Here is an 18,272-nt window from a genome sequence, read left to right as displayed (position 1 = left end):
ACCGATCCACGGCAAATAATCTCCACCGCTTATACCTTAACATGCAAATACCCACTGATAATCAGGGCCAGAGAGCTATCCTTTCGCTAGATGCCGCCAATGCGTTTGATAGTGTTGATTGGGATTATTTGTGGAGAGTATTGGAGAAACTTAATTTGGGATTACAAATTATTTCTTGGATTAAACTATTGTACAAAGCGCCAAAAGCCTGCATTAGAATAAATAACACATTGTCTCCTTCCTTTGCTCTACATAGGGGAACCAGGCAAGGATGTCCCTTCTCCTCCTTGCCCTAGCCATTGAGCCCCTGGCTGCTGCCAAAAGGGGCACCCTGATATAGTCGGATTTAGGCGGGGGGACAATTAAGATTATTTGGCACTTTACGCTGATGATGCCTTTCTGTTTCTGGGTGACTCCTTCACCTCCCTTTTTGGCCTCATGGAGTTGATTCGTTTGTTCGGAACCTTTTCCGGATTTCAAATCAATTGGGACAAATCCACACTATTGCCTCTAGACCCATTGCCCGGTCCCCTGCCTCAGACGACTGACCATATTAAAATAGTAGATACGTTTAAATATCTAGGCATTGTGGTTCACCCTGACCTGGACCAATATATCAAGCTAAACAATGGACCCACTCCTTCAAAGATTTCAGGAAAAAACTACTAGCTGGATTAAGTTGCCGCTCTACGTAGTTGGCCGCTGCAACATGGTCAAGATGATCTGAAATCCACAGATATTATATGCACTCCACATCGCCCCTATCTGTATCCCAATCCCTGTGTTTAAAAGGTGTAACACTATCTACCGTGCACTGATATGGAGGAAACAAGTTCAGAGAATAAAATTAGAAACTTTACAGATTCAGGTGGGCTGGCAGTACCAAACCCATTCTATTAATTTATGGCGGCTCAACTACAACACCTGATGGGCTGGTTATACCCGGAGCCCTCTGATCCCATGAGGAATGTAGTAAGAACACAGATATGCGGTGATGGAATTGTGGAGTGCATAGAGGCGGGTGAACTAGGAGCTTTGACTCGATACCCCAAACTCCTACTTATAGACAAAATATGGAACAAGGCCAAACGGCACCTGCAATACATGGGGTATACTCACTGGTCACGCATCTGGAATAACCGTAACTACCCAGAACTAAACAAGCTTAAAAATTTCTCCAATTGGTCAAGGGAGTGGAGTAAACTATATTCCACAGCTGTATTGTGGAGGAATACTCAGACTTCCAATCTCTGCGCATAGAATTTGACCTGCCTAATACCTTATTTTTCCAGTACTTGCAGCTTCGGCATGCTATTGCAGCACAAGCGGCGACCTCCACCTTGGAGCTCGCTAGACCTGTGGTGCTCACCCAACTGGTTGGGTCCTCTTCTAGAAAGGGACAAATCTCTTCTATATATAACTCCCTTCTTGGGCATGTCTCTAAAGCAATGATTTTGAAGTGTAGAACTGACTGGGGAGCAGACATAGGCCGTATTTCAGATGAGGAATGGAACACCATCTTAGACAATGTATTTAAAGTGTCACTATCTTCCTTGCAAAAACGTACCCAACTATTCTTTATTCATCACACATACCTCACGGCTGAAAAACTGCACAAATGGAAAAGACGGAATGATCCACTCTGTCCCCACTGTCTGGTTGACAACAGTACACTGGTTCATATTCTGTGGAGATGTCCTAAGCTGCAAAGGTATTGGGCAGCGGTGGTCAACACTATCAATGGCATATGGAATCTCAAACTTACCACTGATCCTAAACTCTGTTCACTAGGCTGGCTAGATGAGCAACTGTACACACCACATACGTATATTGCCATCCTTAGACTGCTGTTCCTGGCTAGGAAACTAATAGCTGGAAAATGGCTGTCTGCAACAACCCCTACACTTTCAGAATGGATTGCATCTGTAAATGACTCTCTTATTAGAGAACAGCTCACATACAAGCATAGAGGTAGTCCGAGGAAATGTGAGAATATTTGGGATCCCTGGTTGGATTCCCCTGGACTAGCTCCACTACGTCTAGTCCACAATAGAATCCTTGAGGGGGGGGGGGGGGTGTAAACTCCTCAACAACTGTGTCACAGTAGGGGACGATAATGAGTGGAAATGGCTACTTCAGAGTGTAGAGGATATCTTTGCTTCATTTACATGGCGGACCAGCTATGGGTCTGCTGGGTAGAGTAGTAGAGGTCCTGCAGAGGCTTGTTTTGTTTTACGTTACCCTTGTTTTGTGTGTTTTGTCTGATGGTTTATCTGTGAGCCTGATGTCCACTGTCCCCTGCTGTTTAGGTGATGGTGGTGTCCTGTTCTGCCCGGGGACCTTGTTAGGGTTAGGGGCCGAGGGGGATAGAACATCATTTAAGAGACAGTTTTGGTACTTGGGAAACCATGGGACTGTGTCCACAACTGATTATGTATATTAAGGTACATTTGCTGCTGAATATAGTTCTCCGCTAATTATATTATAGGATGTACAAATATCATACTGGATTGTTTGCCATATCACACTGTCACCTAGGTGTCCTTGCTAATAACAGTGTACTTTGTTTTCTGTGTACTGTAATGAGAAAATACAAATGTGTTTTTTTTTTTGTTTTTTGTGTTCGTCTTAAATAAAAAAAAATATCTGATTTAAAAAAAATAAGAGGGTAGAGCAAGTAAAGTAATTATAAGATCAGGAGATGCCCTTTGCAGAGACACTGTTGCTGTGCCCTGCATACGAATAATTAAATTAAATGTTTTATTTAATTTTTTTGCCACAGACTGTGAAACGTCCTCGAAAAATTCAACTTCCTGCGAGCAACTCTGTACTCCCCATTTCCACAGGCCTTCCTCACAGCTCCACATTGTCACACACGTCAGAGCTCATGCATTCAAGTTCCCTTGACAAAGAAGGAAAAGAAGAAACAGATTCTTCTGTAGCCTGGAGAGAGAGATATGGGAGTTTCAGCAGGGAGCCCCATGAGGATACAGCAAGAGGCTATGAAGGGGATTCTTCCAGTGGACGTAGCTCGGGTGGATCTACTCATCGTTCCTCTTACCACTCGAGACAGCACAGAATAAAGAGTGGTGGAAGTGGAGTGGGAAATTATTCAAGGAGGAGAACTGGCAAAGAGAAACAGGTCTCTGACAGGGAGTCATTCGGCTCAAACAGATGGGGAGAGACTGGTAGTGGCAGGGGGTACTCTGGAAGTGATGCAGCAGACTATTCAAGAACAGACCTAGGAAGTGATATTGTTGAAAGGCCATATAGTGGTGGCCTTGAACTTGTGTCTGGTTTCAAGCGACTGCCAATTCAGGATGTACCATCCAAACCTGTAAAAACAATATTGGTGAAACAAACAGAAAAACAAGGTATGTTCTGCATTGCTGACATAAGTTTGCTTTAACTTTCCATCATTTTTCCATTCTGCTCTGCAATTTCTAACTTTCCTACCCAAACAATAAAACCCAATGCATTTACCAGTTTACCTCAATATATTTGTTTCTGTTGTGTTTTTGCAGAATATGGCTTGAAGCTTGGTAGTCAAATCTTCATTAAGCACATTACAGACACGGGGCTGGCTGCTCAGGACAAGTCCCTACAGGAGGGAGACCTAATTCTTAAGGTACTTTAAACCAATTGTTTTATCCTGATCATACCGTACAGGTCACAGGCTGGGATGCTGGGCCCCACCCCAATCCATGAATCCCGAGTGCTAGTTTCCCAAGTTGATGTATCTTCTCTCTTGTGGAAGAATCACTTTAATAGTACTATTCAGGGCTTTTTTTCAGGGGGAACTTGGGGGAACTCGGTTCCACCACCTCTGGCTCAGACCCTTTGGTGCCTGCTCACCACAATCACTTGTAAACACAGAAGTCTGGTTTCTGTGTGTACGAGTCACAGCTCTGCACTCTGTGTGTAACCCCCCTGAACTCTACACTCTGTATGTAATGCAATCCTGGTATTTAATGCCCCGTTAAGACCCTTCTACTGTTTGTGAAATCTGAACGGGGTCGTGGTTGAGTTCCTGCACCTATTTTCTGAGAAAAAAAGCTCTGGTACTATTACAACTATTATTTTATCCTTTGGATTTTTCATTCAACTCCTTAAAGTGTTTGTAACCCTAAAAAATAAAATGAATTCTATTCCTTTAGACCCCTTTCACACTGAGGAGTTTTTCAGGCGTTTTTAGTGCTAAAAATGGCGCCCAAATACCACCTGAAAAACTCCTTCCCTGCAGTCTCAGCGTCAAAGCCCGAGTGCTTTCACACTGAGGCGATGCGCTGCCGGGACCGCTCCAAAAGTCCTGCTAGCAGCATCTTTGTAACTGTGTTTACCACTCCTCCACCGCTCCTTCCCATTGAAAACAATGGAACACTTCGTCTATACCGCCAGCAATGCGCCGGTATTAACCCTTTTTCGGCCGCTAGCGGGGGCTATACCGCCACCGCACCTCCTGCCCCAGTGTGAAAGGGGCCTTTAAAGCATGTTATACAGCACAGTGCTTGTTCTGTGTAATTTGGCTTTCTATCAACTGAAATACCTGGCTGATCCTGCCTGGTTCTGCCCTCCTTCCTGTAAACTGACTACGGTTTGTCATGGCTGCATCTGTCATCCGTAGCGCTCCTCTTTGTTGCTTTAAAATTTAGTTTGAACTATGCTGTAATCATCACAGCAGCAAGTGATTGATTTTGGCTCTACCGGCTGAAAGTTTAACCACTTCAGCCCCAGAAGATTTGGCCCCTTAATGACCAGGCCCTTTTTTGTGATGCAGCACTGCATCTCTTTAACCAGTTCCCGACCTCCTCATGTACATTTACGTCGGCAGAATGGCACGGACAGGCACAATCACGTACCTGTACGTCCTCTGCTCGACGTGGGTGGGGGGTCCGATCGGGACCCCCCCCCCGTACATGCGGAGGTCGGGTCCGCTCGGGGAGCGATCCGGGACGACGGCGCGGCTATTTGTTTTTAGCCGCTCCGTCGCGATCGCTCCCCGGAGCTGAAGAACGGGGAGAGCCGTGTGTAAACACGGCTTCCCCGTGCTTCACTGTGGCGGCGCATCGATCGAGTGATCCCTTTTATAGGGAAGACTCGATCGATGGTGTCAGTCCTACAGCCACACCCCCCTACACTAGTAAACACACACTAGGTGATCCCTAAATGTTACAGCGCCCCCTGTGTTTAACTCCCAAACTGCAACTGTCATTTTCACAATAAAGAATGCAATTTAAATGCATTTTTTGCTGTGAAAATGACAATGGTCCCAAAAATGTGTCAAAATTGTCCGAAGTGTCCGCCATAATGTCGCAGTCACGAAAAAAATTGCTGATCGCCGCCATTACTAAAAAAAATAAAAAATAAAAGTAAAAAAAAAATAAAAATGCAAAAAAACTACCCCCTATTTTGTAAACGCTATAAATTTTGCGCAAACCAACCGATAAACGATTATTGCGATTTTTTTTTTTTTTTTTACCAAAACTAGGTAGAAGAATACGTATCGGCCTAAACTGAGGAAAAAAAAAAAATTTATATATGTTTTTGGGGGATATTTATTACAGCAAAAAGTAAAAAATATTGCATTTTTTTTTAAAATTGGAAGCGAAGGTCTTTCTTCCCCTGGAGAAGTTGCTGTCTCTTTAGTCTTCAGTGAAGAAGTTTGGCATCTCGCAAATGGTTGTCTCTCCGTTTTTTACATGCGAATCCTGGGCCTGATGGTTGCCTCCTTCGAGGCGGTACTGTATGCCCAGTTCGACACTCGTGTTTTGCAGAAGGAGGTACTGTCCAAGTGGAACAAATCTCCTTTGTCTCTGGATCATCAGATTCAGGTAAGCCACCTTGTCAGAGTCTCTCTCAATTGGTGGCTGAGATCCCCCGGCTCTTCGGTCCGGGAAGTAGTTTCTTCCCTTCCTTTGGACGGTGATTACAACGGACGCCAGCCTCACGGGTGGGGGCGTCTGGGGGGTCCAGTCAGCCCAGGGTCGATCGACTCTAGAAGAATCCCGTCTGCCGATCAATGTCCTAGAACTCCGGGCGATCAGGCTATGCCTCTCCTCGTGGTCGAGGAGGTTGCAAGGTCGCCTGATCAGGATTCAGTCGGACAACGCCACGGTGGTGGCTTATGTCAACCATCAGGGGGGAACACGGAGCTCGGCTGCAGCGCGCGAGGTCGCTCACATCCTAAGATGTGCGGAAAGAAGCGTGCCAGCTCTGTCGACCGCCTACATTCTGGGTGTGGAAAATTGGCAGGCGGACTACCCGAGTCGCCAGATGCTGGACCAGGGGGTGTGGTCATTGTCCCAGAAATGTGAAGGAAATCGCTTGTGTGGATGGGGGAATCATTTTTTTTTTGGGCTGGAAAAAAAACTATGCTAAACCAGCTTAGGTGTTTTTTTTTTTTTTCAATAAAATCTGGTCAATTTTACATATATAAACATATACTCTTTCCAATTTTTGAGAAATGCAGGTGAGCAGACCTAATAGTGTAAAGACTAAGATGCTAGAGACATGGTTTCATTATCTCATGGTCTCTTAGCAGTGGTAGAGTTCTTGTGGTAAGTTGGTTTACCAGTGTAGACATTTAACCCATCGTCTGCCACGTCATATGGACCTGACAGCAGGGGGGGGGGGGGTTTCAATACACAATCTGGTGGCTGCAGCCACTAGAATTGTGTATAAAACTGACAGGCAGGCTCTAGCCGGGAAATAAAAAATTGTAATGCGATCTGCATTTTACCAGCATGCTTTTACCCCATTAACTCGGGTTGGGGGCGTGGTCATGGCGGCGTGCGTGCCGCTCTACTGCGCATGCGCAAGGCGGGAGGATTTGAAATCGGCCTCGGATGCCTGACAGACGCCATAGGAAGAGACACAGCAGCCTGGGGGAACGTGAGTTCTCTAGGTGGTTGGTTACAGGCACTTAAAGGCACCTACTCAGCATCAGACTGTGATAGTTGCTTACTGTTGTAGATTGCTGAACTAGCACAGAAGTGTATGCACTGTCTTTTTTACCTCTGCTTGTGGCTTAGGAATATGTCTTACCGGAGAACAGCTCAGGGACTAAGAAAGACAAAAAAGAGACGCGGCCTAAAACAGGGGGCTCTAGCTGGGTACCATCCTCTACTGAGGAATCCTTAGCGCATGTACAGGATGAGCCATTGCCTTTGTCAGGTATAGCAGCTTCCCCTGTTGTGCCAGCTCCTGCATATGTCACTGAGGACACTTTGTCGGCAGCTCTAGATAATTTGGAAGGGAGAATCGCTACATTAATTGCTAAATCCATAAAAAAGGATAAAAAGCCAAGCGGGTCCCATTCCATTGCTCTAGATCCCTCTTCAGAAAGATCTGATGAGGACGAGGATGATGTGGCGCCTTTAGAGGATAAGGATGAGGAGCAGTCAGATGGATCGGGTGGATCAGAGGAACCTTTTTCTGCTTCTCAGGTTAAAGCGGATGTCCGCTGAAAAAAAAAAATATTAAAAGCCAGCAGCTACAAATACTGCAGCTGCTGACTTTTAATAATAGCACACTTACCTGTCCTGGAGTCCAGCGCTGTCCGCAGCAGAGGACGAGCGATCGCTCGTCACTCTGCTGCCCCCCGGTGAGGGAACCAGGAAGTGAAGCGCTCCGGCTTCACTGCCCGGTTCCCTACGGCGCATGCGCGAGTTGCGCTACGCCTGCCGACTGGCTCCCGCTGTGTACTGGGAGCCGAGTGTTCCCAGAACACAAGGGGGGGAGGTGATGTCATGCCCGAGGTCTGCCCGAGACTGTGTGGCCGGAAGTGGGTGCAAATACCTGTCTTTAGACAGGTATTTGCACCCCCCTCCCCCCTGAAAGGTGTCAAATGTGACACCGGAGGGGCGGGAGGGTTCCGATTAGCGGGAGTTCCACTTTAGGGTGGAGCTCCGCTTTAAGAAAATGCAGGTGCAATGTTATGCTGAAGCTGTACGTTCCACATTCAAGTTGCCCTCTGTGGATTTTAACTGAATCACCTGGGTTCTTTAAAATCCCCACAGGCTGCGAGCTCCTTTCCGGTTCATCCTTTATTAGAAAATCGTATTTACGCCGACTGGCAACATCCAGATAACATCACATTTTCTAGGAGGAGAATGGAGGAAATGTTTACTAAAAAATGGAAGCTACCTGCGGTAGATGCAGCCATTTCTTGTTTAAACAATGCTCAGGTGTTTAAAGATTTTTCTGAGAAGGAGTTATAATCTTTTTACTTAAATCTTCATTTGTGATGGTGGGCGCTGTGACCCAACCTGCTTTGGCGGCTGTTGGTATGTGTCAGGTCCTAAAGGAACAGGTAAAACAAGGGCTCAAGGACCTTCCTCCAGACCAGCTTAAGCTTTGGGAGAACCTACTTAAGGCCTTATGTTTCACGGTCGATGCCATGAGAGATTCTATCCAACAGGCATCCTGCCTCGCGCTCCAATTGGTGCATATGTGCAAAATCCTTTGGTTAAAGCATTGGTCAGCGGAAGCTCCATGTAAAAAGCTGTTGGCTGGTTTCCCTTTTCATGGGGAATTACTTTTTGGGGATGATCTGGATAAATACATTCAGGAAATCTCAAGTGGAAAGACTACGCCAGAGAAAAAGAAACACAAATGCCCGTGTTTTAAAAAGTCCCTCTCTCTGGTCCCAGGAACCTCTGCTTCCAGGCAGTGGCAAAGTCATTTTCAGTCAACCACAAAGCCTAAGACCCAGAATCAGGCCCAGGGTCGCAAAAAGCCGTGGGTCCAAAAGACTGGTAAACAGAACCCTAAAGCTTCTTTATAAAGGGGCACCCCCGTTTGGCCGAGATACTGGACAAATGGGTCATTTACACGGTATCCCTAGGATGCAAAATAGAATTCTGGGAAATCCCACCTTATCGGTTCCTAAACTCAAATGTCTCCAGAGATCCATTAAAAAGAAAATCCTTCTTCCAAGCAGTGGATCACTTGCTGACCAAGTGGGTAATCAAAGAAGTTCCCCTTAAGGAACAAGGCACGAGGTTCTATTCAAACCTTTTTGTGGTTCTGAAACCAAACAGACGTCAGACCCATTCTGGATCTAAATGCCCTAAATCTGTTTTTAAACATTCTTCATTTCCGAATGGAAACAGTTCGATCAGTGGTTTCCACGCTACAGGGCGGGGAATTCTTGGTGTCAATAGACATTAAAGATGCATATTTACACGTGCCTATTCATCCTGCTCACCAAAAGTCCCTAAGGTTCGCTGTAGAACACCGCCACCATCAGTTTGTGGCTCAAGGCACCTTGCCTGTTTACAAAGTTTCTGGCCCCGCTTTTGGCAAATCTAAGGACGCAGGGCATAGCGGTGACGACTTATCTAGACGATCTACTTCTGGTAGAACAGTCAGTGGGACGGTTAAACCACAGCATACTCAGCACAGTAAAATACCTAGAGTGTCTAGGTTGGATCCTAAACTTCCAGAAGTCCTCTCTCTACACCCCCAGAAGAGGGTAGAATATTTGGGCATGGTCTTGGACACAACCCAAACCAAAGTATTCCTTTCGGAGCCAAAGATCAAATCCTTAAAGGATCTGGTCCGCATGGTCAGGGCAAAGGGAAAACCATCAATTGCATGAAGTTGTTGGGGAAAATGGTGGCCTCTTTCGAGGCCATTCCGTATGCCCAGTTTCATTCAAGACTACTTCAGAACAGTATCCTGACTGCCTGGAACAGAAAGATCCAGGCCTTGGATTGGCCGATGTACCTGTCCTCAGAGGTGCGCCAAAGCCTCAGTTGGTGGTTGAACACCAAGAATTTGCGAGCAGGGGAATCCTTTCTTCCAGTCATTTGGAAAGTGGTGTCTACGGGTGACAGCCTGTTGGGCTGGGGGACAATTTTAGAAGAAGCCGCTGCCCAAGGAACTTTGTCCAAATCCGAGAAAGGCCTCCCTATCAACATTTTGGAGATTCAAGCCGTATACCTAGCCCTCTTAACCTGGACACACAGATTAAAGGGTCACCCGGTTCGGATTCACTCCGACATTGCTACTGCTGTGGCTTATATCAATCAACCAAGGGGGCACCGGAAGTCCCAATGCTCAGCAAGAAGTGAACGAGATTTTAACATGGGCAGAAACTCATATTCCTTGCATTTCTGCGATCTTCATCCCATGAGTGGAGAATTTGCAAGCCGATTACCAGAGGCGCTGCCAATTGTCGCTGGTGGGAATGGTCTCTCCACCCCGTACGTAGACCTATTCGCTTCCAGGTTCAACAGGAAATTTAGACAATTTTGTATCGAGGGCAGCAGATCTGCGATCCTACGGAACAGATGCACTTATGATTCCCTGGGATCAGTTTTCCCTTGTCTATGCATTCCCTCCAGTTCCGCTCTTACAGAGACTTCTGGGCAAGATCAAAGAAGGAATATCAGTTCTCTTGGTGGCCCGAATTGACCCAGAAGGTCCTGGTACACCAAGATTTTAAGGGTGGCGGTGGGGAAACCTTACATTCTTCCACTTCGCCAAGACCTGTTATCACAAGGTCCAGTGTTCCATCCTTCCTTACAAAAGCTACATTTGATGGTCTTGCTGTTTAATCCTACATACTGAAGAAACAGGGGCTCTCAGGTCCGGTTCTTTCCACTCTCATTAATGCTAGAAAGCTGGCCTCCAGGCTCATTTATTATAGAATCTGGAAGGCATATGTTTCTTGGTGTGAATCAAGAGGGTGGAACCCTCAAAAATATGTCATTAGTAGGATTCTGACATTCTGTCAATTAGGGGTAGATATGAAGTTATCCCTCAGTACTATTAAGGGTCAAATCTCGGCTCTATTAATCTTCTTTCAGAGACCTTTAGCATCTCATTCATTCAGGGAGTGTTGTGGGTTTGTCGGGCCTGCAGAAGTAGCCCTTTGAACCTATCCGTCATATTCCATTGAGTCGGAAGTTTGCTTTTTTGGTTGCGATCTCCTCTGCTAGGAGAGTATCTGAACTAGTAGCTCTTTCCTGTAAAAAAACTTGTTTAGTTTGTCACAGAGACAAAATTGTATTATGGCCCCACCCTACTTTTCTTCCTAAGGTGGTCTTGCCTTTCCATTTAAGTCAAGATATTGTTTTGCCTTCCTTTTTTTCCTGAACCACAGTCAGCATGGGAAAAATGATTGCACTTGCTAGATGTTGTGAGAGCAGTAAAGGTTTATCTGCAAGCGACTGCTCAGATACGTAAAACAGATGTTTTGTTTATCCTGCCAGATGGTCCCAAAAAGGGCCAGACAGAATCGATATCGACCATTTCTAAATGGTTCGACAAGTGATTGTTCAAACTTATGGTTTAAAGAATAAAATTCCTTCTTTTCCTGTTAAGGCGCACTTGACCAGGGCGATAAGCGCTTCATGGGCAGTGGATCATTAGGCTTCGATGGCTCAAATCTGTAAAGCTGCAACGTGGTCTTCAATCCATAAATTTACCATATTCTACCAAATAGATGTCAGAGGACATGAGGATGCCGCCTTGGTGTGCTGCAGGCAACTGTATAGGGCCACTCGCCCATTGGCGGTCTGCTTGATCTGTATCTCCCTCCCCTCATATTGAGCATTGCTCTGGGGCGTCGCATTATGCAATGACTTGGACTCTGTGTCCCGTGGTGTACGATAAAGAAAATAGAATTTTTAATAACAGCTTACCTGTAAATTCCTTTTACAGGTGTTCAGCACAGGACACAGAGGTCCCACCTCTCTTCTGGGTTACATATTGCTTTGCTACAAAACTGAGGTACTTCCCTTATGGGAGGGGTTATATAGAGGGGAGCCTGTGTTCATTGGTTGTGCCAGTGTCCAATCACCTTTGGTGAACTATACAACCCATTATGTAATATGTACATAATTATGTAATATGTTTATGCCCGATTTGGTTCAGACAATTGTGATCGCAGCTAAGAACAGGCACTAGAATTTACGTGCTTTTACCAATACGTCGGTATTGGGGTGTTGCACTTGAAACAGAATTCTATTTTTAGAGTTATTTTTATTAGATTGTGCCAAGCTGGCCCAAGCAAACATATTACAATTACAGAATGATGTGCTGAGTGTGTTGTAATTAACTTACAACACAGAGCAGACACGGACCTGCCATCTGCCCGCTCCGTTTATTGTGGCCTGCGACCGGTTACCAAGTCGCTTAAGTGGCCCTTGCGCTTCAAAAGGTTGGGCACCCCTGCTTTAGACCATAAAAAAAGTAAGAGAGAAAAGACAAGAATCTAGAACAGAAAACCCCCCCAAAAAATAAATGAACCATCTCCACGCCCCTCGCATTTCTCCCCCTCCCCCAGTTGTTCCCTGTATGTAATATAAGGGGTCCATATTTCTCTGAACTTATTTTCCTGCTCCCTTAACATCATAGTAAGATTTTCCATTTGCTGGATTTCTGTAATTTTCGCAAACCATTGTGGTCTACTTGGTGAGATAGTGTTTTTCCAGAGCACAGGGATATATGCTTTTGCCGTTGTAAGCAAGTGTCTCACCAATGTTTTTTTATATTTTTCCATCTATATGGGAACATCGAGCAACAAAAAAGCTGCCGGATTCTCTCCAAGAGATACATCCGTTATTTCTTTGATGGTTTCTGAAACCATTTTCCAAAAATCTTTTACTCCCAAACATTCCCATAATATGTGTAACAAAGTACCCACTTCTCTTTGACATCGCCAACATAGATTCGATACCTGAGGAAATATCCGATTCAGCACTACTTGGGTTCCATACCACCTACTCAAGATCTTCTACCCCCCTTTTTGATATCTAGTTGCCAGTGATGCCTTATGTGAGTGTGTGAACCTAAATATTTTATTGTTCTGAGTCTCTAAGAATGTAACCCCCAAATCTCTCTCCCAGGCCTGTATAAAGTGTAATTCTTGTGGGGCTTTTAATTCGTTCAACAAAGCATATAGCAGGGACAGCGAATATCTCACCGAGTCCCCCTTTAAACATATCTTCTCAAATTTAGTAAGTGTCACTATCCCTGTCGCCTGCCTTGAAATTGACCGAAGAAATGGATGGATATAATTCCTCTAAAAGTTCACACTCGATCTCCTCGCTAGATATTACACGGTTGTCCTTTAAAAAATTTGTCAGTCTGGTTTTACCCTGTCATTTTAAGTTCATAAAGCCTTGATCTTTTAGGCCTGGCTCAAAAGCTGGGTTACCCAGGATTGGTATCATCGGGCTCATTTCGGTCGCTCTATTTGTTTTTTAAAATATCTTTTTAACTGAGCTAATAGTGGCCCCTACCATCGGGTGCCGCTTCGCTACCTGCGGTATCGCAGATTCCGTGAGCCATACTAGGCCCTCCAAGGGCAACTCAGACATTGCTTGTTCCATGTGGATCCATGGCTTGTCTTTTGGAGCTCCACACCAATCCAGTACTCGATAAATTGTAATGCCTCATAAAAGGCGGCTGGGTCTGGAAATCCCACCCCACCTTTTTCTTTTGGTAGAGTCAAAATGTCTCTACGCACTCTTGCTGGTTTTCCGGCCCATATAAACCCAGCAAATTTTGCTCTCAAGTCTCTCAGGAACTCTTGGGGAATCTTAATCGGTAGTGTCTGTAACAAATATAATAATCTCGGCATTGCATTCATTTTTATGATGTTAATTCTACCAAACCATGTGAATAGTTCCTTGTTCCACCTCTGTTTAGTTCAAAAATTATTTTCAATTTATTTGGTATTTTAGTCCCCAGGTATCCTATGTGTGAGTCTGTCCATCTAAATGCAGTTCCCTCGCCCTTTTATCAAAGGGCTCTCCTGTGGGGGTATACCCAAGACTTGCCCAGATTACACTCCTCTTCCTCCTTTAGCAATGGGGCTTTGCATGTATGGTATAGAAAAGGCCTCCAGAATCTTTTTATCCTCTGATCCGTCCCCTCTCACAGCACTATTAAACAACACAATCCCCCAGGGTTTGGGCTCCCCTGCAATAGGTATGCTGACAGTGCATCGTGCATCCGGATACTGGGCAGCCTGGCGGCGATAGAAATTGGCTTACTGCCCTCCATTTATCTACCTTTTGTACTGGACTATTCCACTTGACTCAAGTCCACCACTCTTTGAATATGAATGACTCTGCTCTTTCTGAAACACCCAGACATCTATTATCTGTAATTTATAATTTACTTCATGTGTTAAGCAATGAGCTCCCCCCCCCCCTACACAAGGATGTGGTCCACGGATCTGGGAAAACGGCTCACGACTGCTGAGTGGCAAACCTCCTTCCATCTCACCCATAAAGCCACAATTTCCTTTTCTGCTCAGGAAAAAAACTATAAGCTCCTTTCTAGGTGGTGCAGGGATCCCCTCTCATTACATACTCCCCTCCACGCCTACCAGCTGCTGGAGGTGTGGCTCAACAGAGGGGAATTGCATGCACATTTTTTAAAATATATGCCTACATGAACACATAGAATGCTCAGGATCTTTCTCTGCATCTCTATTTCCTCTTCTGGTCCCTTTCGGGTCTACTTCTTTTCCTCTTTTTTCCCTTTCTCTTTTCTTTTCCCTTTCTCTTTTCTTTTCCCTTTCTCTTTTCTTTTCCCTTTCTCTTTTCTTTTCCCTTTCTCTTTTCTTTTCCCTTTCTCTTTTCTTTTCCCTTTCTCTTTTCTTTTTCCTTTTACTTTTATGATGTACATTTTTACTTGACACATCTCCATACTGAAATGCTATGGACTGTTGGAATGTATATTTTTTAATGCAAATGTTCTGGCTCCAGCCTGTTTTTTGAGCCAACTTGTCTGTGTCATAACTCAACTCTGAACTTTGGGTATATCCCTAGTATTGTTTTTTATTTTTTTTTATGCAAAACAATAGATATATTTACCTCTAAACATGATATTCTACTTTAACCACTTGCTGACCAGCCACTGTGTGTTTGTGTGTAGATGGAGAGGTGTGTATATAAATATTGGCAGGTCAGCTCGATTGCGCAAACAGCCTTGCGTGTACGGTGGTCCGTGCATGTGACACTGTAGACACGCGCGCACTGCGTGAGCGATTGCGGTACACAGGGATAGAACAGGGATCTGCCTATGTAAATAAGGCGGATCCCCATTCTAACAAGAGATGACATGGATCGGGAACAGTGATCTCTAATGTGTTCCAGTGAGCCCAGCCCCCACATGGTTAGAACACACCAAATGAACACAGTTAACCCCTTGATCGCCCCTAGTGTTAACCCCTTCCCTGCCAGTGTCGGATATACAGTGATCAGCGCATTTTTCTTTTTATTAAGCACTGATCAATGTAATAATGTCACTGGTTCCCATAAAGTGTCACTTGGGGTCAGATTTGTCTGCCGCAATGTCGAAGTCCCGCTAAAAATCGCAGATCGCCGCCATTATGAGTAAAAACATAAAAAATAAGTAAGTCCATAGATCTTTCTCAGTTTGTAGATGCGATAACTTTGCAAACCAATAAATATACGCTTATTTCGATTTTTATTTTAATTTCTTACCAAAAATATGTAGCGGAATCAGGGCCGGCCTTAGGCGTTCAGGCGCCCTGTGCGAGCTAATCATGTGGCACCCCCCCCCCCGTCTTCACCCCTCGCCCCCTGGTCACCTAAAAATACACAAAGAGAACAAAAATATTTGTAACAAAAAATGGGGCTATTTCCAGTGGCCACAGTCTGGCCCCCTAAAGTCTGAAGGACAGTAAACTGGCCCTTCGTTTAGAAAGTTTGGAGACCCCTGCCCTAGATGATTAACCCCTTGCCAGCCAGTGTCATTAGTACAGTGACAGTGCATATTTTTAGCACTGATCACTGTATTCGCGTCACTGGTTCCCACAAAGTGCCAGATTGCCAGTCGCAATATCGCAGCCCCGCTAAAAGGTCGCTGATCTCCGCCATTACTAGAAAAAAAATAAAAAATTCCATAAATATATCCCATAGTTTGTAGACACTTATTGGGATATTTTGTACCAAAAACTTTGGCATACATTTTATGAAAAAAAATAAATTGATATGTTTTATATAGCAGAAAGTAATTTTATTTTATTTTTTTCAAATTTGGTCTTTTGTTAAAAAAAATATAAATAAACACAGAGGTAATCAAATACCACAGAGAAAAAAAAAATACAAATTTTATTTGTGTACAGTGTCGCATGACCGCGCAGTTGTCAGCTTAAGTTACGCAGTGCACATCGCAAAAAATGGCTTGTCATGAAGGGGGGGGTAAATCTTCCAGAGGTCACGTGGTTAATCGGTGACATTTTTTTGCCCAGAGTTTATTTATACTTCAGGCAATAAACCTGGGGTGTCACAAACATGAAAGCGACATACAAACTCCATGCAGACAAGTGTAGGGAGGGATCAGATGGGAGATCATCAGCAGGCTTTGGTAAAGTCAAAGTGATCCTCTGTAGGAATTTTCCATATGGCAGAGGTGCAGACATAGCCGGGGGTACATGGTACCAGTACATCAGACTGCCTGAAGTATAAATAAACCCTGTGCAAAAAATTTTCACTGATTAACCACGTGACATCTGGAAGATTTCCCCCCCCCCCCCCCCTTCATGACAGGCCATTTTTTGCTATGTGCGCAGCGTAACTTAAGCTGACAACTGCGTGGTGGTATTTGATCACCAATTTTTTTTATATATATTTTTTTTTTTTACATTTTTTTTCATAAATTCACAGTGCCAGGCTCACATATGTTATGGTGCCCGCCCCCCCTCATTGGAGTACAGGGGAGGAGGGAATAACAGGTGTGAAGACGGTCATCCTGCTAGATAAGGGGGAGGGGATGGGCGGCCTTACCATCACTTTTCTTCAGTACGGCAGTCTGTCAGTCCCGTCCCGGCTTCAGTGCTGTGCTTCAGTGCTGTGCGACATGACATCAGCTTAAGACAGTCAGTCAAGTGCCCTCTGCTCCTGGCGGCTGGCGCCGTTAGAATTTGAAGCTGCCTGCTTTACTCACGCACGCTTTACGCAATGGCGCCGCGCTACCCAGTACCACCTGAGACAAGGAGAGGAGGAGGAGGGAGGGGACCAGTGTGAGTGTCTGACACTTTGGCGCGACGGCGCCCCCCCTTCTGCAGCGCTGGGGTGCCGTGCTGCTGAGCAGTGACCCGGCCACCCCTGATCATTCATCATTAAACTGACTGCGAGCTGTGACAGCCGCACGGCGCCCCTGTTGTCCATTGAGCCCTGTGCTGCCGCACAGCCCGCACACCTCAAAGGCCGGCCCTGAGCGGAATACATATTGGCCTAAACTGATGAATACATTTTTAGTTTTTTTTTATATATATATTTATTTTGGGGGGGGGGGGGGGATTTGTATTCTAGCAGAAAGTAAAAAATATTGTATTTTATATTTTTCAAAATTGTAGTTCTTTGTTTATAGTGCAAAAAAAAAACAAAAAAAAAAACTGGGGAGGTGATCAAATACCACCAAAAGAAAGATCTATTGTCAAAGTGACGCAGTGCCGTATCGCAAAAAATGGCCTGGTCATTAAGGGGGTAAATCCTTTCCGGGGCTGAAGTGGTTAAACATTACTTAGCCAGCATGTGTAAGGTCTCCCTTAATAAAATGCCTTGCAATTTGCTTCACAAAGCGGGTATTTAGGCTCCATTCACACCATGGCATTCCGTTTTTCAGGTAAAATCGCCACGATTCTGCCTGCGACTTGGAAACTGCGCAAATTGCGGGATGCATTTGCAATCCCCATTACTTTGAATGGCACCCAAATTGTGCAATTTTTTTTTCCCCCCGCAATTGTCACCCAATGAATCGCAGTAAAATCATACAAACAGAATCATGGGACGCCTGTTGCCCAAAAGAAGTTCTTTTAGGCGTCCCGCGATTCGTTTTGCGCAAATTTTGCAACGATTCGTCAAGCAAAAATTGCAGCAAAATTATGCTGTGATTTGGGTGCCATTCAAAACAATGGGGATTGCAAGGGCATCCCGCGATTTGCGCCATTTCTGAACCGTATGGTGTGAATGGAGCTTTATGGCTGGGCTCCTTGGATTGCTTGTATCTAAGGCTTTATTATTATTTTACAGGATTTATATAGCACCAACAGTTTGCGCAGCGCTTTACATCAAGGAAGACAGTATAGTCACAATACAAATTAATACAGGAGGGATCAGAGGGCCCTGCTTGTTAGAGCTTACAATCTAGAAGGGAGGGTTAAGTGGAACAAAGGGTAGTTGGCTGTGGGGGATGATCATATGTACTCAAATGAAAATACAGTTGTTAGGTGTGGGTAGGATAGGCTTCTCTGAATAGGAGGGTTTTCAGGGATCCTATAA

General features: G+C 44.9%; 1 protein-coding gene across 3 annotated transcripts in view; it reads left to right on the top strand.

Annotated features, from left to right (window-relative positions):
- Nucleotides 1–18,272, top strand: part of TJP3 (tight junction protein 3) — a 432,362-nt gene that overhangs the window by 141,304 nt on the left and 272,786 nt on the right. For all 3 annotated transcript variants that reach the window (XM_040322292.1, XM_040322285.1, XM_040322278.1), the window contains exons 5-6: nt 2,783–3,374; nt 3,525–3,628. In XM_040322292.1, the coding sequence (XP_040178226.1) occupies nt 2,783–3,374; nt 3,525–3,628 (696 nt within the window). The remainder of the gene's footprint in view (nt 1–2,782; nt 3,375–3,524; nt 3,629–18,272) is intronic.

This window comes from Rana temporaria, chromosome 1 (assembly GCF_905171775.1).
Source record: "Rana temporaria chromosome 1, aRanTem1.1, whole genome shotgun sequence".
NCBI classification, from domain to species: Eukaryota; Metazoa; Chordata; class Amphibia; order Anura; family Ranidae; genus Rana; species Rana temporaria.
The sequence above is the reverse complement of the archived record's forward strand: the minus strand, read 5'-3'. Positions and strand labels throughout refer to the sequence as shown.